Source organism: Sciurus carolinensis, chromosome 5 (assembly GCF_902686445.1).
Source record: "Sciurus carolinensis chromosome 5, mSciCar1.2, whole genome shotgun sequence".
Lineage (NCBI taxonomy): Eukaryota > Metazoa > Chordata > Mammalia > Rodentia > Sciuridae > Sciurus > Sciurus carolinensis.
This window is the reverse complement of record NC_062217.1, coordinates 140,147,315-140,170,204: the sequence shown is the minus strand read 5'-3', so window position 1 is coordinate 140,170,204 and position 22,890 is coordinate 140,147,315. Positions and strand designations below refer to the sequence as shown.

Here is a 22,890-nt window from a genome sequence, read left to right as displayed (position 1 = left end):
CAAATGTCTGTCTGATCATGAGGAAACCAAGTAGAAATGTAGTGCTGTGCATTCTTGTATTCTTTCTTTCCCTCCAGAAGTGGTCCTATTTTTATTGTTCCCTGAAATTTTCTCAAGTTCAGGACGAGAGAAAAAGCTGGTTTTGAGAGGCCATTCAGGGAGAAGGCGAATGAGTAGCTTCTCCATGCTGCCGGAGCCCTTCCCATATTCCCAAGTTTTTTTCTGTAATTTTCCTGCATGAAGGAATTCTTCCCACAGGAAAGGAGTATTGTTGATGGGGAGAAGATGAGGAACACTGACTGAGAGGCCCAGCATTTGGTTCTTTGTAGCCTCCTAAACCCACCAGCATCCATTTTGCTCACCTACTCTTCCCTCTGTATATTCCCTACATTGTTTGAGGGTTCAGAAATGCATAACTGGCAAATATTACGTGTCCTGACTCATTTAGAAATTGCTATTTGTATAAATTTTGAAGAGACCTCATGAGATTTTTGATTAGTGGTTCAGAGATGATGGTTTGTTAAAAAAAATATGCTAGAGATTTAAGTGCATACCTCTGTAATAGGCAGTTGCAGACCTGATTCGGACAAATCAGTCATAAAAAATACAAAATACTCTGGTATGTGATTAGAATCCTTAGTGCTTTTCTTATTCTCTTTTCCTTCATAATGATAGTTGTTTGGGGAATCAGATGAGACATATTAAGCACTTAGCATATAGTGCCTGGAGCATGATCAGTTATTAGTAGGTTATCCTCTATTGCATTATGCTCCAAGATTAAAGATATTCTACTTTATGATATTCCTTCTTCCTTATAAAATATCCCAGGAGACTGAGATACTTTATTTTGTTATTATGCTAGTTGATTATTAGTATTACTTTTTAGGTTTGCAAATGAAATGGTAAGGAGATTTTCCTGAGAAAAATGGGTAAGAATCAAAGAGAAAAAGGAAAGGAAAAGAAAAATTTGTGTCCAAATAATTTATAAGGATGTAGCAGATAAAAATGTATTACATTCCTTTAAGCATCATTTTTACCTGTTATATTCATGTTGTTTATGGAGAAATTGATCTCAATTATAATTTGCCTAGTTTGAGAATTAGTGGGCTAAAAGTAAGAATCAAAGAGGAAATGGAAGAACCTTACTTTAAGTAAGGTCTTTTCATTCCTTTTTCATCATGGCACGGTATTCCAGGTGTTCTGCTTAAGTTTTTTAAATTATTATGATCCACAATGAAGTTACTATGTCTGTGTACCTAACTACACCTCTCCTTTCCTTTCTCCTTTTTCTGTCTTACTTTTCTCATTTTTGGATCTCTGTGGAAGAATCTGTGTATGATGTGTTTTTTTTGCTTAGACTTCAGCAAATTCAGGTGAATTCTTGTAACAGAAGAATTAGTTTAGATTTATAAACTAGATTAGCAGTTTAGCAGTTCCTTAAAAAATTAAACATGCATTTACCATTAGGATCCAGCAGGTGCGCTCCTTGGTCTTTATACAGAGAAGTTGAAAAACATGTCCAGCCAAAACCTGCATTGGATATTCTTAGCAGTTTTATTTATAATTGCCAAATTTTGGGTTGGGGATATAACTCAGTGGTAGAGCGTTTGTCTAGCATCTGGGTTCAATCCCCAGAACTGACAGAAAAATAAATAATTAATTAAATTAAAATAAAAGCCTGTTTTCATAATTGCCAAATCTTAGAGGGGAACCAGGTGTTCTTTAGTAGGTGAATGGATAAATAACCATGATAAATCCAGATAACAGAATGTTATTCAGTACTAAAAAGAAACGAGCTATCAAATATAGAGGAACCTTAAGCGCCTATTTTTCAGTGAAAGAAGCCAGTCTGAAAAGGTTCCATACTGAGTGATTCCAACTATATGACATTCTGGAAAAGGCAAAACTATGGAGATAAGATCAGTGGTTGCTAGAAGCTAAGGAGTGGGAGGAACATAGAGGACTTTTTTCCCCCTTCTTTTTGTTGTACTGCAGGTTGGAACCAGGGTTGCATGGGCACTGGCTAATAGTCTTATTTTAAAATAATACTTATTCCCAACGGAAAGCCACTGTTTTTGTTGTTTTTGTTTTTGGGTTTTCTTTTGGTACCTCCATATTCTTTCTTTGGCATTATTTTATTACCTAAGGGACGAGTTTTGGTTTAACCGACTATTTGCAGATGATCTTCATCTGAGCAACTTGATCAAATTTTAAACTATCATCAGAGTTGGTCTACATTCAGAAATCTGCTACTTCATATGTCACTCTCTCCTGAATTGTACACTCAACTAACAGCTCTATTTGTTGAGTACCAACTTGGAATAGACCTTTCTGCCTGGTGTATTAGAGGATATAAAAGGAATACAAGATATGAACCTTGCCCCCTGTAATTGAATACTATAAAAAAGTGTGAATGCTGGGTCCATACTGCTTAGCTTCTTATTCCAAATCCTTCACTTCCTACCTGTGTGATTTTGGAAAAGATATTTAACTTTTCTCTGTCCCATTTTTCTTAACCTGAAAAAAAAAAAGCTAATAGAATACTTATATCACAAAGTTGTGTAGTGTATTAAGGATATTAACATGCATGACTGTTCCTGGTATGTAGAAAGCACTCATTAAGTTTAAATACCACAAAAATGATCACCACAGTAATCAATAATAAAATACTCAAATCAGGACCAGGGTATCACATAATTAAATTCCACAATGATGTTGAAAACAAATCTAAGCTGTTCATATCACTACTTAAATTGACTGTCTTTTCCATATGCCATCCTACCTCCCTAATATCAAAGTCCAAGCTTTTTTTTTTTTTTTTCTTTTTTTGCGGTGCTGGGGATTGAACCCAGGGCCGTGTGCTTACAGGCAGGCCACTCTACCAACTAAGCCATATCCCAGCCCAAGTCTGAGGCTTTTTACAGTCTTTGTTCAGAAATGAGAAAAGATATGAACTTGTAAAAACCATGAACTGTTTAAGGAAAATTTGGTTAAAAACTCCCAATATGTCTTCCTCTCCTTCATTCAGGATGCTCCTTCCCACACTCAAGCCTGTCTGCATCTATTCACTTTGTTCTGTATACCTGAATATTAGCAGTTGAAGACTTGAGTGAATATCATTCTCATTATGGAGGGGTGCTAAAGTCCATTGAGTCAATTTCTACCTTAGTACTACAATCAGATTCTTTTCAGTGAGTATCTAGCCCAAAAATCAGAGTTGATGAAAAAAACAAAAAGTGGAAATTTGTTGTTTGGAAGAGAGATGAGTAATTTGAAATAGAGTATTTTAATTTACTCAATAGAGGTTTTCAGTGGGGTGTCAGGCAGCATGACATCATTGGGGATGGGAGGAGGGGACAAAGAGACAAGTGATAGAATGTCAGACTTATTTCTTCTCTTCTTAAGTGTTGTCTGTTTTAATTTATTCTTATTATGAATGAAGCACACTTTTTCCAGCTCAGACTAGGAAGCTGACTACCATTTATACTTGATTTAGGGAGATGGATTACAAATAATAAAAAGTATAAAAGTCCCTTATTTTTTTTGAAATGTACCCCTTTGTAAATGATGCAAACAATAATAACTTTGTAAATTCAGAAGAGATTTTTTTTTTCCTTGAGATTGAACTATGGAGGAGTCAAGGAAAAAATAGGAATTGAACTAGATAATTGTTCTTAATATGAATAGTAGGAAAGTGAAGAGATTAAAGGAGTGGAACTGAGGGCAAGTATGATGTATGAAAAAAATAAAAAGTAGTAGAAGATGAGATTGACCAAGTAGTATTTCAGTTATGTGGCTGAAAAATCAGAATTGTTTTCTAGAAATAATTTTTTTACTGCTTACTATTTTATACTACAAATATATTTCCAAATTCTCCTTTTCAGTGTAAGCTAATTTTATGACATGCTTTTAAAAATAGACTAAATGGAATTTTTGTTTATAGAACCTGAGGTTTCAAATTGTCTTTCTACTCTGAAAAAATCTTTTTTTTTTTTTTTTTTTTGGTACTGGGGATTGAACCAGGGGCTATTTCCTACTGAGCTAGACCTACACCTCCAGCCTTTTATATTTTGTTTTTACTTTGTTTTTTTAAGTTGCCCAGGCTGGCCTTAAATTTGAGATCCTCCTTCCTCAGCCTCCTGAATTGCTGGGATTACAGGCCTGTGCACAGATGGAAATTATTTTAGATGACAAGTTCTCTGAGAGATCTATGATACCACAGTCTTGCTCTATTAAACATTGTAACAATGAATTCTGTAGGCCTCCAGTTTTGAAAGCAAAGAAAACATTCAAGTACTCTATTATTAAGGTCTGAGATGAACCCATTTCCTTAATATCTTCCTACTTTTTCAGTTTGTTTTATTGATGTACATGGTAATGTTTTCTCCCATTTGTGATTTGTATGGAACTAACTATAGGAGAAACTTCACTAAAAATTTGCAGAAACACATTCTATACAACACGAGCCAATTGTATTTAAATTTCCAGTGTATTTTTCAGAGGCATCTGTGAAGTGTGTGTGCGTGTGTGTGTGTGTGTGTGTGTGTATGTGTTGTGTATATAGTAAGATTCAGAAAGACCACCATATGCCACAATTTTTAGTTATTTAGAATGCATGTTTTTTTTTCTTTGAGTCATGTCTGGTAGTAATATAAAGTATAAATGAATACTTATAAATCAAAATTTTAAAAAAACTCATCTATATCTGATATAGATAATAGGGCCCCAATATAAATTCTTATAGGACATGTGAAACTTGAAAACCCATTGTTTCTGTTTCAGTGGCTGCTACTTCTAGTTGAATATCTCTTTAATATTGTGATGTAGCTTGTCTTTCATAAAAGTTTTTTTTAAATATAGTATGTTTATAATAAAGTTGAACAATATCTCCGGATTAATAATTCCAAGAATACTTAAAGAGGGTTGTGCAATATATTTTTTTTAAATTTCTAAATTCACCATTTTGATACAAATACCCATGGTTTTCTTCTGTGTTTACATGCAGCCAGGAGCTATGGGCGGAGACGAGGTAAAAAAATTTTTTAATGAGATCTTTTGCTTGCCAAATTGTGAGTAAATATGAGGTGTGTGTGTGTATTTATACCTGTGTGTGTATAAAACAAAAAAAAATATGTGGTGTGATGTTTTAACTTAATTATTTTAGCAACGTAATTTACTTCATTATAATGACTTTTACTGTTTGCTGGTAATTTGTTCTTTTAAACCTAATAAAGATATGGAGAAGATTATTTCTACTTCGAAGTTTTCATTGCCTGGCTTATTGTGAATAAAAGTGAGGAAATTAAAGGCTAACATATGTATTTTTCTGCCCTGTATTCACTATGTTCTGTTCATTTTTTGGGTGGGGGTACTGGGGATTAAACCCAGGGCCTCTTTACCACTGACCTACATCTTCAGTCCTTTGTATTTTTTGAGATAGGGTCTTGCTCAGTTGCTGAGGGCTTCCCTAAATTGACCAGGTTGGCTTCTAATGTTCTGTCCTCCTACCTCAGCCTCAGTTGCTAAAATTACAGGCGTCTGCCACTATGTTCTTTTCATACTACTAAAAAGGCCGAGGTTAGGTTTTGGAGGGCAATTTTTGATCTCAATATTTTTTTTATAAAGATATACATTTTTTTAGTTGTAGATGGATACAATACCTTTATTTTATTTTTATATGTGATGCTGAGGATCGAACCCAGTGCCTCACACATGCCAGGCAAGTGCTCTACCACTGAGCCACAACCCCAGCCCCTGATCTCAATATTTTTAAAAATTTTTTGTAGTTGTAGATAAACAGCATGCCTTCATTTATTTTTGAATGTGGTGCTAAGGATCAAACCCAGTGCCTCACGTGTGCCAGGCAAACACTCTGCCAGTGAACCCAAGCCCCAGCCCATGATCTCAATATTTTGATCTCACTAGGTTGGTGAATTTCCCCCCGCATTCAAGAGCAAATTTTACCCCGAAGCTAAATGAACTGAAATTTCAGGGGCCCTCATTTGAATGGTTGCCTTCCAAAGTCTTTACCTATAATGTCTGTTTTGTTTTTCTTAAAGAGGTGCATCTAAACAGGCTTAAATCCCTTTAAATCTTGTGTTCTCTCCTGGTAACTCCTGAATGAAGCAATTTAATTTCTATTTGTGTAATGCTGTAGCCTTTTTAAAGCATTTCCATATCTGTATTTTTTTCCAAGTAATTTGTGAAGTAGCTAGGGGAAGCCTAGTGTAGTGGAAAGAGTATAGGATATCAGACCAAACACCTAGTTTGTAATCACTGCCTTATCACTTAAAACCTGGTGTCCTCATCTGTAAAGTATAAGGTAATAAAACCAATATTGTCCAACTTCAGATATTAATGAAGTTTGGCTTTTAAAAAAAGGACAGGAAAATAAATCAAAAACATTCCACAAATGTAAGATGCTTTGGTGCTCACTTGCAGAAGCTGGGGAAGTAAAGTAATTTATTTGCTGCGTGGCCTCAAGTTAAAGCCCAGAGCCAAGACTGGAATTTGTCTTTTGGTTCCTTATTTGCTAATGTTTCCATTATCAGACTGTCTCTGACTTCATAATTGTCTCCAAAAAAAAAAAAAAAAAGACATCGATGTTGAATTCATAGTATTATATTATTTATTTGATGGTAAATATTTTTTGAATGAATATTGGCAGAAACTAATATTTATGTATGGCAGAACCATCTAATTGCTTTGCTTTTCAATATTATCATGTGGAAAACATTTTTATTTTTGGTTATTTTTCAACTGTGGAAATAACATTAAATTTCTTGCTTTTCTCATTTTTAATTTAAAAAGTTAAAGCCAAGAGATATTATTAAAATCATTCTGTACTATTTTTTTTTCACATTGCTAGAAAAATGATCACTGTTAAGAAGGAACATGAAATGTACCATTTTACCTAGAAAATAGACAACAGGGACTGGCCTTCCTCTTCTCACATACTAATCAGTTACCAGATCTTTGTTAAGATTCCCCTCTAGTTTCTCTGATCTTGTCCTTCTCTTTTCTGCTGCTTTTGTGTCTGCTGTTCCATTTTACTGCTTATCTAATGCTCCATTTGGTCCATATCACCCTTATTCTTCCTCATTCAGGGTTCCCTGTGATCTGGTCCCTCCCTGTTTCCTTATCACCATTTTTACCTCCTCCTCTGCCCCTGACCAATCCATGTTTTCTGGCTTTCTGGCATCCTCTCATCTACTTTATAAGACCTATTATTGTCATTAGTTTAAATCCAATTCAGGACTTATACTTTCTAGGAAACTGCCCAGTGACCTTGTGGGCGGTGTTTTCCTCTGTTTCTCTTGCCTTACATTTTTCTTTCTATGCCCTGATTGTTCTATGCCCTGTTGTCTCTTATGCCTAGTACTATGCCCTATGTATATTTAGCACTTTATTAAATGCTTATTGATTAGAATTATTTTGAAATAACACTCTTACATCTTTGTAGAACTGAGTTTGGCATCATATTTTTAAATTTTATTTATTTATTTGTTTGTTTGTTTATGTTATTAGTGCTAGGGATTAAACCCACTTGCCTAAATGCTAGTAGGCAAGTCTTCTGTCATTGAGCTACATTCCCAGCCCATCATGATAAGTTTTAAAAAGTTATTTTATTAGCTGAGTGCAGTAGCATGCTCCTGTATTTTCATCTACACCAGAGACTGATGCAGGAGGATCCCTTGAGCCCAGAATTTGGGGCTAGTATGGGCCACATAGCAAGATCCCTTGTCTAAATCACAATAAAATTATTTTATTTTTGTAAATAATAGCCTATCATAGACATAAGGAATATAAAATCATATAGTTTCCTGAAAACAATTACTTTTTTTTTTTTTTTTTTTGGTACCAGGGATTGAATCCAGGGGCGCTTAACCACTGAACTCCTTTTTATTGAGACTAAGTCTCAAAATAAATTCCTAAACCACTGGGTATTCTTTTTTCTGTATACCTTCTCCATATCTATTTGTAAGATTTAACTTTATTATTTTCAAGTGTCATATTTTCTTTGCATAAAACACTTCACTGAGTATGTCAGTGATGTGATCTCTGCTCTCTATAAGTCTGCAGTTTGATAGTTATAGATCAACAAAGGAATGGAGAGAGAGAAAGAGAGAGGGAGAAAGAAAAATACTAAAAGTCTGAATTTTGACAGGTGAGAATGTTTCATGCTTTTATTTAGTCTTCCCCCCAAAGCTGAAAAAGAAGAAAAGTCATGTTCCTTAGATATAATGATGTAGCCACTTGGGATGGAACAGATGCACTTCATATCTAACACTCCCATTCCCTAAGATAGACTCATGTGAGCCGATCCTGCATAGTGTAATTTTGATGAACTGACACTATCCTCATGGTCATTTATTCATGTGATCAGGATTAAATTGATGTTTGATCTTTCTTTTAGTTAATTTTGTTTTGGAACAGGGATTGAACCTAGGGGCACTTAATCACTAAGCCATATCCCATACCCTTTTTATTTTCTATTTTGAGACAGTCTCACTAAATTGCTGAGGGCCTCAATAAATTGCCGAGACTGACCCTGGACTTGCAATTCTCCTGCCTCCGCATCCTGAGTCCTTGGGATTACAGACATGCACCACCATTCTTGGCTTCTTTCAATTAACATTTAATTTGCTCCAAAAATGTATAAAAAAATAAACTTGCTGATATGTTACTTCATTCCACCCCATGATTAAGAATAGAACTCATATTCTATGTGTTACACGTGCTTATAAATATTTTAGGAATAGAAAACAATGGGAATATATGTGAAAGTTTTGAGTACTATCATCAAGAATTAGACCAGTGAATTACACCTTGATAATTAAACCTGGAAAAAGCTTCCTTAAATAGGTAGAATTTTGGGAACTGTTTGGATGATGAAAGAGAAATGGGAAGCAGGCATTCTAGTATGTGATTCAACTAAGAAGAAAGCTTTAGAGGTGAGATTGGCATGACCAGATGCTTGAAGCATATGTCCCCAAGTGTATGCATGGGGCCAACTGGAAAGGAGAAGTTGGCAGTGAAGATGGTCTGTGCTTCCTTGATGAATGGTTTTTGAAACAGAGGGTGAGACTCCTGGACACAGACGTCACAAGCTTTTGAAATAGGGTTTCATGATACGGGCATTGAATGCAGGAAAGAATGCAGGAAAGAACTTGGGCATCAACTGATGACTTGAATGAGAATGTTGGGGGTGCACACCAAATACTTTTAGTAATGTAGTTAAAATAGTAGTAGTAGAGAAGGAGAAGAACTAAATGTGAAAGAATAAGATTTGAAAGTAGCAGCATATATATTTAAATATTGTGTTTCACATCGATATTTGTTTTTATTTTGTCCTCTCTGTTACACAAAGAATTTCAAAATTTTATTTTAGGAATATTCTTTCTTTAACAATTTATAATGTGTTCTCTTATGCAATTGTAACCCATGTTAGAAACTAGTCTGTTAAATAGTGTCATACAAGAACTTGCTTACAGGGCTGGGGATGTGGCTCAGTTGTAGAGTGCCTGCCTTGCAAGCACAAGGGCCTCAGTTCAATCCCCAGCAACACACACACACAAAAAAGAACTTGCTTACACATTTATTATATGTTGTATTTTTCATTTCACATGGGTGTGAGTTTTTTGTTGTTGTTTCTATATGACTCTTACCTATATGTGTGTGGACATGTGGACATGTTGGCTGTGCCAGTGCTATTTTCTTTTTCTTTTTTTTTTTTTTTTTTTTGGTGCTGAGGATTGAACCCATGACTACATGTATGCTAAGTATGTTTTCTACCAGTACATGATATCAGGTGCCCTACACCAATGCTCCTGATATTGAATGGAATTTCCTAGTTATAAAGCAAGAAGGAAAAAAAAAAGGAAAAAAAAAAAAAAAAAGCAACAAGGAAAATATAATTTTTTTGAAGTACTGGGATGCACATGCAAAGCAATACCTTATCCCTGAACTACATCCCCAGCCCTGAAAGATCCTATAAAACAATGTACATGAGCAAATATAAAGAGTGACTGAAGTTCCTGTTATAAATGTGCTTTTGCATGTATTTAGTCCATGAAAATCTACTGATCTTAATGGATGACTTAATTGATAATAAAAGTTCTAAAGTACAATAAAACAAACTTGTATACTGAGTTGAGGTCAAGTGTTTCTATCAAAAGTCTGCTCAAGAGAGGAGTAATCAGCTGTTCTGAATAGATCATGGTACAAATATGCAATCCTGCAAATTCAACCAGCTATATGAGCTCGTTTGTTTAAAGATATGGATGATTCTGGGGTAAACGTGGATATGAGTTGAAGAGAACTTCCTGAGAGTTCATGGTTATAATATCTGAAAATTGTACTGCTTATCCTAGTACTAGGAAAATTTGAGCACAGAAGATAATGAGGGGAATAAGATCACTAGTTTTTCACTATTGCAGGAGGGGCCAAAGAAAGAATGAAGGGGGAGTCCTAGGCCTTCCATGAGTCCATTCATTAAGTGTTTGCATGCCTACAGTGTAATCTGCAGGACATTGCCTCTGACCTTGTTCAGTGTTCACTCTAGTAGAAGAAAGAAATGATAAATAAATGAAACAAACATGTTTATTCTTAAAAGTTGTGATAAGTAATAGAAAGAGTAGTGGAATTCCTCTAAGGTAGAAAAGTCACCTCTGAAGAGGTGATACTTAAACTGAAACTCAAAGGATAGAGAGACATGTGTCTTAAATTTATTTTTATTATGGAAAATTTCAAACATAAACATAGAATAGTTTAGTGAATGAACCCTGATGTATCCATCACTTGGCTTCAATGATTATCACCATTTTTGCCCATCTTCCTTCACATATTTGCTTCTCCTTTTTTCCCTGGAATGTTTAAAGGAAATTCCAGGCATTAAAAGGTGGATATTTTAAAAGGGGAATGCTTGAGGCAAGAAAGGGCTTCCTTTAGAATGACTGGATCGGGCTGGGGAGATAGCTCAGCTGGTAGAGTACTTGTCTCACAAGCACAAGGCCCTGAGTTCGATCCCCAGTACCACAAAAAAAAAAAAAAAAAAAAAATTCTAGAATGACTGGATCTTGGAGGGTGTCTCAAGATGAGTTTGGAGGAAGGAAGGGGAATTTGATCTTTCTGGACTTCAGCCCCTGGTAAGGATTTTGAGCTTGGTCCAAGTACAAGTGGAAATCTTTAAAGCAGGTTCAAGTGATCGGATTTGTTTTTGAAACAGCTCTCTGGCTGCTGTTTGGAGTGGGGTGAGAAGAAAGTGGGTTACCCAGTTAAGAGATGATGTCAGTAGTCTAGGCAGAAGAGGATGGCAGTGGGATTGGAAAGAAGTACACGAAATAAAGAAATATTCTGAGAATAGAATCAACAGTGGAACTACCAGATGACATCATATTGGTGAATTGAATGTGACAAGAGAAAACTAAAACATTATGTTTAAGTTCTGGCTTGAGCAATTGGATAAATATGATACCACATATTGAAATGGGACTGGGAGAAAATAGGTTGAGGGCAGTGTCAAGAGTTCACATGTAAATATATTAAGTTTGTGTGCATAAGTAATACAACATTTTAACACAATGTAAGATCTGACTTTTATTCTTTTGTGTGGTACTGGATATTTAACCAGGGGTGCTCTACCACTCAGCTACACCCACAGGCACCCCCCCTTTTTGAAGTGGTCTTGCTACAGTTCCAAGGCTGACCTCCAACTTGTGATCCTCTTGCTTCAGCCTCCCATGTTGCTGGGATTACAGGCATTTGCCACCATGCCTGGCTAAGATCTATTTTTATTATGTTCGATTTCTGTGTGATAAAGGGTGTTCTGCTATCTTGAGAGATTTGAAAGCCTTTCATCTAGTTCAACTGTGTCATTATGCAAATGAAACACAGATAAGTGAACTGTCTTGTTCAGAGTCACAAACTGGTGCTAGATTGGAACCTGTTTTCACTTTCAGGAAGATTCTGTTTTGATTTCTCTTTGTGTGTTTTGTTTTGAGGGAGTAATGTCTCATAATCCATTTTTCTTAAACCACAAAGTAACTGATTCTGAGCTACTTGCTAGGCTAAGATGAAAATGTTCAGAATGGAAGGGTTGGGCCAGAAGTGCCTTGGAGCTGCTGGAGTCATAGCAGGAGCTCAGAGGTGCAGTCTGAGCATATTTGGCCGCAAACATGGACAGTGGGCTTTGTTTTCCCATGATTTGCTACAGGCAAGGGAGACTCCTGGGGAAGAATGGTTCTGGACAAGCCTTCCCTTAGCTTTGTAGGTCTTCTGTTCAACACTTTTTTTTCCAAAGCTCTGTTAGTTTTAATTCACTACCACGTTTGTCCAGGGGCTGAGGTTATGGATCAGTGGTAGAGCTCTTGCCTCTGGCATGAGCTGAGTACCTGGGTTTGATGCCCAGTAATGGGGAAAAAAAAGAAAAAAAAAAACCATTATTTTTGATTATTAGTCTCACTGCTGGATAAAGACTACATTCTGGACAAGTGAAAATAGATTAGAGAACCAAGAGTCCAATGACCAAGTCACAGCAATGGGAAGTCTTTCTCCTGCTCCTATTGAATATAAATATTTTCTTTGGCAGTATCTTGAGGTAAAGCAAATTTATATACTCTACACATAAGAATTTAATTTTGGGGGCAAATAATGTGGCTTGTTTAAAACATTTTGGGGGCTGGGGATGTGGCTTAAGTGGTAGAACACTTACCTAGCATGTGTGAGGCACTGGGTTCAATCCACAGCAGCACATAAAAATAAATAAAGGTACTGTGTCCATCTACAACTAAAAAAAACAAAAAAAAAAAAACAAAAATCACACAATTTAAAAAAAAAATTTTGGCCTTGGGGAATGTTTCCTTTAAAGACAAGAAATATGCCAGAAAAGCATAGTTAGTTAGTGAAGCAGTCTTCTTTGGGGGCATAATTTAGGTGCAGCCTCTTAAAGTTTCACTTAGTAGTAACACATCTGGATATGAAAATTTTAGCAGTCTTTAAGGGATGACTTGTCTTGAGGATGGCTTTTATGCCGAATGTGTCCTCACAAGAGTTCACTGGACAATTTAGAATACCAATGTGTTAATTTATTGTGAGATGGATTTATATAGAAACAATTGTCTACTAGTTCAAGAGTCATCCTTTTACACTAGCAAAGTGCCAAATTTATTCACAGGCTAGTCCTTCAGAAGCTTATAATTAGAGCACAGGGAGATAGATGGATTTCAGGCTTTGGAAATATCAGATGAACTGTTCTGTTCCACAGAGGAATCATCCCTACCCACTATGATAAAGTTCTGCTATCTCTGTTGGTCTGCACTATAGATTCTTGATCTACAGTTCTGTGTTGTTGTATTTTTAAAAATTTTTTTTAATGGTTCCAGGGCTCTTACATGCTAAGCAAGTACTGTCCCACTGAGCTAAAATATCCCCTAGCTCTCACTTCTGTATTTTAAATGCTTCCTGCAGGCTTTAACTTTTTATTCCACCAGCACTTCAGGCAATCATACAGTGCGGTTGATTATATTATACATTTTACATTCTAATCCCGAGAATATGCTTTCCTTAACTTGAATGACTTGGATGTTTCCCAAGACCCCATATACTTCATATAATCTCTCATCGAGTGACTGCCCTGTTGCAGACAGATAAATATCCATCTATATATTAAGTTTAAGTGGTTCTTAAACTTGAGCATTAAGAATCTTTAGGGACATTTGTGAAAATGCAGATTTTCAAGTCTTACATCTACAGATTGAGATAGTAGATTGGGAGTTGGGCTCTGAGACCTATATTCTTTGTGCCTACTCACAGAGAAGCATCATTTATGTTGATTATTTTCAGTTTCATTTGCAAAGGCAACTTTATTGCTAAGGCTTGTAGTACTCTAAATACTAAAAATAAGACAAGTTTTTTAAAATCATGGGAAGTGTCTTAACTACCCATAACCAATTTAAAAAACTGTCTACAGTTTCACAACTCTTGCTTTTATTTTCTTTGCCAAAATACTCTAGGGAAGCTGTGGTTATGTTGGCCATGAGAAAGGTTTTCTTTGTTCAAGAATGTCTTGAACATCTGCTGCTGCTCCTTCACTGCTCTGCTTCAAGACCTCCTCATCTCTCATGGATGATCAGTTGTAGATTTCTGCAGAATGTACCTCCGCCATGTTGGGAGGTATTCCAGATTATCAATGGAGGCAATAGAAGCTTTGTAGGATTTGGGTTTTAATGTGTCAGAGATATCTTAGAGAAGTCATTTTGGCAGGACAGAAGATGGATTCAGTGGGAGTATTACAATCTCCAGGGAGTGAGTGCAATTCAAAAAAGTCCAATATTTCAGCAAGAAATATTGAATTTGGAAAGTGGGAAATTTTCCTAATATATAATATAATATAATATAATATATATAATATAATATAATACTTGAGCAAGCAAAAGTGATAGAAAAGGTCTCAGTTTTCTAGGATGTGGTCACATCTCTTGCTTCTCCAACTACACTATTATTTTGAGCGTATGTTTGTTTTTATACATAGTGTTATCCTTCCTTGAGTGCCATCTGGTGCCCATCTTAATGGAGCTTACAAATCAATGGGGTTGGGAAAAGAGATACCCAATAAACATCACTCAAATGGTATAATGGAAGTTGGGGAAGTATTAGGAAGGAGTAATATATAGGGTGCTATGCATGAATAGAAGGTAGTACCTAATCTAACCTAAAGGCTCTGAAAATGTCCACCTGAGGAACTGACTTTTCAGCTGAGACCTGAAGAATTAGTGGGAATTAACTAGGAAACTGGGTATTTGAGAAAGGTATATTTGTTTAGAGGCTGGAGGAAACACCTTGTCCTTAGCACCTGTGGAAAGGAAGAACAGTCAGAAAATACAAAGGAGGTCTGTGTGATTGAAGGTTAGTGAGCAAGAGGGAGGGTAGCAAACGTGATGCAGAAGAGGTAAGCAGAGACCTTACAGTTCACAGTAATATTTTTTGGTACTTTATCCAAAAAGTAGTGGGGAGTCTTTTGATGGCTTTTGAAGATTTGAGTGTGGAGTGTGATTACACATTCAGATTAATGTGTGAAAATGGTGACTTTGGCTGTTTTGTGGAGAAAACATTGTGGGTGGAAGGGAGAAATTAGTGGAACAAAAAGGCTATAGGTGTGTACCCCTAGACTGGGAGTCCAGGCAGAGATGATGTTGGTCTACTGTAAGTACTGGAGATGGAGAGGACTTAAAGGAATATTTATTTTGGAGCTTGAACTGGCAGGATGTATTGAAAAATGGATTTGACATTTTTAACATTTTGAGTATGAGAGGAACTGGGAGGGGTGAGGAGAGAGATAGGGAGGGAGAGGTGTGTCAAGGATGATTCCTAGACTTCTCGATTGAGTCAGTAATAGTTGGGTAATAGTTTTATTGAGGTTTTAGGGAATGCTCAAGAGGAGCAAGTTTGGAGGGAAAGATCAAAAGCTTCTTCTTCTTCTTCTTTTTTTTTTTTTTTTTTCCTTTGGTACTGGCCACATCCTCAGCCCTATTTCATATTTTATTTAGAGACAGGGTCTCACTGAGTTGCTTAGGGCCTCGCTTTTGCTGAGGCTGGTTTTGAACTCTCAATCCTCCTACCTCAGCTTCCCAAGCCTCTGGGATTCCAGGTGTGTGCCACCATGCCCAGCAAGAGCTATTCTGAAGGTACTTTCTCTGTGGATTATTGTTTTTTACCTCAGGATTTCCTACCCCCCATAAGATTCTGCTCAAAATTGCCCTCCTGTGAAATCACTCTGCTGGTCTTTTTCCCTCATCTTCAGGAGAGCGGTAAATTGTGCTCTCGTATGATGTGACCTCTCTTAGTACTTATGTTTTATAATTATTCTGTACTAGACTGTTTCCCTCACCAAACTGTTACTCCTTTGGCAGGGAAGTATCTTGTTTGGGGCTCTTGGAATAGGGATCAATATTTCCTCAAGTGTTTCCATTGAATTTTGTTTGTTATGGACTTCCTTTATCTTAAATCTGGGTAATGCTGGAGAAACTTAATGCTTCTTTACTGCAGAACTGTTCAAAGCCTTTTATTTTCTAATGTGAGTTGGAAACTGTGGGAAGGGCATAAAGTATGCAGTATTTTCCCAAATTATTTAGTACCGCCTCCTGACCTACTTTGTCTTCTGATCATCCTGTGTCACTAATGTGGAAAGTAAAAGGTGGGAATACAAACATTCTGTAGGAAATGCTGACCTGGACATGAGTTTGACACTAAATCTGTTTCTTTGTAGCTAAACTGGGAAGAGCTAAACAAAAAATTATTTAGGTGCCCCACCCCTTTGGCCCTTTTATTTATTAGCTCCTAACATGAAACAGTGCTTTTCTTGCACCACTTGTGTTGGTCATAAAATAAACACAGTTATATTGCAACTTTTTTTGGTAAAAGAAATATTTGGTATTTTTCTCAGGTTACTTATATTCTGTTTTATAGAGAGTTGTCTGTTGTGCAAAACCTAGGTTATAGAGAAGTTTTCAGGGAAATATAGACAGGATAGACTAAATGCAAGAGACTTCTTTTTTCTTTTTTGTCTTGTTTTTTGAAAAATATATGAATTTATTTTAGAAGGGAATTTTTCTTTTTTTCAACGGTTAGAATTCTCAAGATAGTTCATTTTTAGCATTGAACCTAATGGAAAGTTTTACCAGGAACTGACAGACTCAAACAGGAACTATATTTGTTTTTAAACTTAGATTTTATTTTGTAATGCCAAGTAGATTATTATGTTTATTAACAGAACCTAACTGCTGGTATCTTTCTTACAGTCACATGGAGTGGGTAGATAACCTTTGCTCTACAAACTTTACTTGACTATGTAGTTAATAATGAAAATAATCTGTAGTCTTATATATTTTGAGTGATATAAAATGCATCCTAGATTAATAGGGTTAAGATATCCTAATCACATCTACATCTTTACTCCCACATCTTAATTTACATGTTTTCATTTACTTACTTTGCCCTAGATTATTGCATATGTTTATTTTCAAATTGAATAGCTTGGGATTATAGGGAAACCTTGATCTTTAGTTCTCCTGTTAGATGAGAAGTTATTAGCCTCTGTCATCAGTTTAATATTCCCTTAGTCATCAGGGCCAATCTTCATAACTGAACCTCTGAGGTCACTGTCAAAAACAGATAAAAATCTATGAACAAATATCATATTTCTTTTTATTTTAACAAGTAACTTCATAAAGAAAAAATAACTGCCAAATATGCTATTAGCAGCTGCGTTGGGGACCATATGAGTAAAATGTAATGAGTTTTTAGCAAGGAAAACAGCTGTAATTTTGATGCTTCTTCCTTAGATATCAATCTAGTATTTGCAGTGCTTATATATCCTTACACAAAAATAATGGTATAAACTTTTCTACACGGGATCCTTCAGTTTATATTCTATTGGAAAAAACCACAGCTCAGGACACAGATTTACTCTGCACTTTGGGCTTCTAATAAAGCAATATAATAAAGCACTGTGGTATAGAAAATCATTCTAATTATAGAAACTCCTATATTGGTTTCAGGTCGATCTTCTCTCTTCCCTTGGAGACGCCTTCTTGGATGACAGCCATGGAGATCAGGCCTTGTCATCTGGCTTAAGTTCTCCCACTCGCTGTCAAAACGGGGAACGAGTAGAACGCTACTCCAGAAAGGTGTTTGTTGGAGGCCTTCCCCCTGACATCGATGAAGGTACGATGTGTTCATTAGTGCCTTTACAAAGATTGGGTCTGTGCTTTATGTCATCTGACCCTGACTCTTCTCTTCAAGTCAGCTTTTGGTCATTTATATCTTAAATGTGTTGGATGTGAGGATATTTGATAAATAAGGGAGCAATAGATTACACACTTCAGGTCTGTTGTTCATATGTGGCAACGCAGCCATCCTCCAACAGCTTTCACTTTCACTTTCATTATTAATTTGGGGTATATTTTAAAATAATAATGATAATTAATACTTATAACACTCCTACGTTAAGTCCATTATTGTGCTGAGTACTTCATAACTAAGTTTATCTTTTTTATAATATCGTTTTTAGTTGTAGATGGACACAGTATCTCTATGCTGATATGTGCTGTGGCTCGAACATAGTGCCTTATTCGAGCCAAGCAAAGCTCCATCACTGAGGCACAACCCCAGCCCCAAACTAAGTATATCTTACTATTGCCATTTTATAGATGAAAAAACTGAGGATCTGAGAGAAATAATTTGTCCAGGATTATGTAGTTAATGGTGTCATTAAACTCAAAGTAAGCCTGGGTAAGGAGCATTTGCTCATGTCCATCATACCATCATATTTTAATTTAAATGTATATTAATGAAAAAGCATATTCCCCCTTACCTTTTATAAGAGTGAAGACAGATTAGCATTTTCTTTTTTTTTAGTTGAATATGAACACAATACCTTTATTTATTTATATTTGGTGCTGAGGATTGAACCCAGGGCCTCACACATGATAGGCAAGCACTCTACCACTGAGCCACAACCCCAGCCGCAGATTAACACTTTTCTTAATAATAATTTTGAGATACTACCAACCCAAAAGAAAAGTGACTTTTCATTTATGCCTAAAGCCAGTGAAAGTATTCATTTTAGCACATAGTAGGTTGTAAATTGTTAAATGTGCAAATTAAGTGAAATTAGGACATACTAACTTAAAGGAAAAAATAACTCTAGTTCCAGTTGGCTTCTGCTCTGCTATAAAGGTATTATTGAAACAGACATTTCGCCAGTGTTATTCTAGCTATGCTACTTCTCTAATTTATCTGATTTCCTTTTTTTTCATAATTAGAGAAGAAAAATCTCTAAAAATAGTTTTATTTTAGATTTACTGCGTTAAAGTTGTATATAGCTAGAGACTTATTTTCCTTCAAACTCTTTTCATATCTATGTTAATAGCATCTGTCAATTATATTTTCTTTAAGACAAATTTTTATCAAGACTAAGAGAGTGGTAACCTAAACCTCAGTAAGAACCAGGTTATAACCTTCTGCTTTGAGTCAGAAGTCAGAAGAAGATAAATTTGAGCTATAACTTTTTACAAATTAAGAAAATAAGTATATAGTATGCAGGTATTAGAGAAAGAGACCATTGGCTTTTAACATTTCCTTATCACTGAATAGAGTTACCTACTTATTGTCGCACTCTTCATCAAAAGAATCATATTTATTTTTAATATAACACTAGAGAATCTGTACAAGTGAAACCATATTTTAAATATTTTCTGTACCCTTCCCTTTTTTCTAGAAACAAAGAACATTTCTATTTTTAGATTCTTTTTACTTGACAGAGGGGTTACTTTAGCCAATACTGAATTTTTCCTTTCAGGTTCTTTATATCAAATTTATTGGCAGTAAAAGGAAGTGAATTATGTTTAAAAACACATTTACAAAGTTAAAAGTGAATAACCAAACATATACCCAAGCAGTGGTATTTCACTTAGTAGGTTTCACTTCTGTAAAAATGCTTTAGAAAGTGGCTCTCAAAAAAAAATTTTTTTTTTAAATAAAAGGACATGTTTTGGGCTACTCTGTAATTTTTTTTTTCTGTCTTTTGCTAACATTCCTTCTTTATTTTGTAGATGAGATCACTGCCAGCTTTCGCAGGTTTGGACCTCTTGTGGTAGACTGGCCTCACAAAGCAGAAAGCAAGTCATATTTTCCTCCTAAAGGTAATGCACTTAAATATCCCCACTGTCAGTCTGTTGCACAGGGAATCTGACGATTTAGGAGAAGGCAGCCTTTTAACTCTTGAAATATCTCTTGGAAAACATTTTAACATTGATCATCCTTTTGTGTCTCCCACTTGGAAACTCTTCCCTCAAGCACACTGATTGTTTCATGGCCTTCTTTTATTGAAAGTGAGATTCTGTGAATCTGTTGTGAATGAGACTTTTGCTAGCTTTTCATTATTTCGATAGTAAAGATCTAGGATTTTGAGTAATATCGGCAATGGTAAAGGAAAAGATTATTTAAGTTCAAATTTTATTTGTGTCCCATAGCCCTGTAGTTTTATAAATCTTATAAACTCCAGACTTGGAAAATATAGTGACTGAAGAATGGCATTGAATGAAATTACCTTTATTCATGTCTCTGTCTTAAGTGACTTAGCCTGTTCTGTGGGTGCAAGACGAACTAGCAAAAGATTCTTCACATGATCTTTCTTCCCTTGTTTTGGGGAGGCTTTTTGATTATCTGTGAGGGATGAAAATACATTGCTTTATCTGTTCATGGTATATCATTTCTATACCATGAACAGACAAAGAACTTTTCTGGCAATAATCACTCTGAATGTTCTCTTAGATTTATATAGAAGAGTACTTGGAGTTAAAGAGAAAGTTTTCTTTGTATTCTGTAGTTCTGTTTGAGTAACACCTTTCATTTCTAAAAAGTGGCTTTTTGATATGTATTATCATATAACATTACTCAACCACAAGAAAGTGGTGTCAAAATACTTATTCTTCCTATACCTTGTACAGGAAATCAAATTAGAGTTTGAAGGAAGAAATCATGCTTTTGAGCCTGGATAACTTAGTGATACCCTATTTCAAAATAAAGTGAAAAATAAAAGGACTGGTAATATAGAATGCTCAGTGGTAGAATGCTTGCCTAGCATGTGTGAGGCCCTGGGTTAGATCCTCAAAACCACCAAAAAATTTTTTAAAATTAAAAAAGTTTCTTTGGAAATTTGGTATAGTATAATGGCTACTAACCACACATAGTTAATGAGCACTTGAAATGTTTGAATTGAGATATAAGTATAAATATACAATGAATTTCAAAGACTTTGTTTTTTAAAATTTAGAAGATCTCATTAGTAATTTCATTTACATGTTAACATAATTTTTGATATACTGGATCAAAACATTAAAATTAGCTTTGCATATTTCTTTTTATGTCTGTAAGTATAAATTCTGGAAAATTTTAAATTACAAATGTGATTCATATTTCTATTAGACAGCCTTCCTCTCGAAGAAGGGTAAGCAAACTACCTGCTTTTGTATGGCCTGTGAGCTAAGGATTAATTAATTTATTAATTTATTTGGTGATACTGGGGATTGAACCTATGGCATTGTGGACTAAACCACATTCCTGGACCTTTTTATTTTAATTTGAGACAGGGTCTCACTAAATTTCCCGAACTGGCCTCAAACTTGTGATCCTTCTGTCTTCGCCTCCCAAGTTACTAGGATTACAAGCCTCTGCCACTACACCCTGCTTGATTTTTACATTCCTTAGAGGATTACACATGGCCCACAGATCTCCTTACAGAAAAAAGTTTGTTGATTCCTTCTCTAAAATGGCTCATGGAATTGCTCAGTTTTTGAGACATTCAGTGACAAGGGAGGCAGTTTATTTCAGAGGAAGTTGATATATCTGTAGACCTAATTAAATGTTTTTCTTCTATCATGTCACACACCCTTGCCTGCAACCTTTTTTTTTTTTGGCTGTGCTGGGGATTGAACCCAAGGCCTTGTGCGCTTTGTGCACCTTGTGCTTTCAAGGCAGGCACTCTACCAACTGAGCTGTATCCCCAGCCCATGCCATCTTTACCCATAGGTTAGTGCAGTTTTATGAAGAGAAGCAAACTAAGTCATCATTGTGACATTGATATCTTGGTATTTAAAAAGACTATCAGTTTCTCTTTTCCATACTAAATATGTTTGCCTCTCTCATTCATATCTTATATCTAATGGTTTCTGGATTACCATTCTTATCTACCTTCTCTGTTTATATGTCATGTTTACAACATCCTGCTTAAATTTGTTATTGAGCATTGAAGAGAGCAGCTCTACAACCTCCATAGTTTTTGATACCACTACTGTATCATGGCACAGAACTATAGAACTGTAGTACTTTAGTGCTGGTGCCCTTGTTTTATGGCTAAGGTTGTGTTGAGATGGACAGGTGAAAGCCAGACCAAGAAGAGAATATAATTTCCTGATCCTCTGAGAGCAGATTGCCTTTCTGGTGATTGAGGTTAAGGAGGAGAAATAATTATTAGACTATTGGCTCCATTGTGTTTTGCTCTCAGCTAATGTCTGAAGGTTGACCTATTTGGGGAGAACCTAAAGATATTGGTGTTATTCCAAGATTGAGGTAACTCTGACAGTTCTTACCCATTGTTTATAATGTTGCGAATGTCTTAAGTTGTTCACCTTAAACTGTTCAATGCCTTCCTACTAGTGCCTCCTCTTGCTGATTGTACTTTTCTTTAGGTCACCTAGGTTGACCATAAGATATTGTTTGGTTGTGTGTTTTAGGATTATGTATAGTAGGAAAGTAAACATGAACCATCTACTGTTGAGCCCTTTGGCCTTTTTCTCAGAAAGATAGGATCATCCACTCATCCAGCAGGTTTACCTGTATCGGTTTGAAGTAGGGTTTGCAAAACCATGACCACTTTCATTGGATTATGAAGTGTTAAAATCCATGTAGGGAAACAGTAGATAGTTACATCAATTCTTCCCTTAAATGTTGTTGAGCTAACAGAGTGGGACATAGAACAGACTGAGGCTCCATGCAGCACAGTGGACAGAGGCATTTGAGGATACACAGAGCCCTCTGAATTCAGTTTGCTGTGATTAACAAGCAGGTAAATGCTTGGTACCCTCCAGAGCACCACTGAGAAGATGGAAGGCATAGAAGTCAGCATGTTTGTCTTTGTAATGTGGTCCCAGACCTCACAAACTTACATTCCTGGGGGAGATAAGCAATTAATCAAACAGACACAAAAATAAACATGATTGCAGGCTGTAAATTCCTTTAAGGGAAAATAAAGAGCACAGTAGAGAGTCAAAAAAGGGTATACCTGTAGATTTGGAATATGGAGATAACTTCTCAGGTCTTATTTAAGCAGAC

General features: G+C 35.8%; 1 protein-coding gene across 1 annotated transcript in view; it reads left to right on the top strand.

The window, feature by feature from the left end:
• Window positions 1-22,890, top strand: part of Cpeb3 (cytoplasmic polyadenylation element binding protein 3) — a 140,098-nt gene that overhangs the window by 52,825 nt on the left and 64,383 nt on the right. Inside the window, 4 exon segments of the mRNA XM_047552265.1 lie at window positions 5,006-5,029; window positions 17,556-17,574; window positions 17,576-17,721; window positions 19,611-19,700. Coding sequence (XP_047408221.1) covers window positions 5,006-5,029; window positions 17,556-17,574; window positions 17,576-17,721; window positions 19,611-19,700 — 279 coding nt within the window.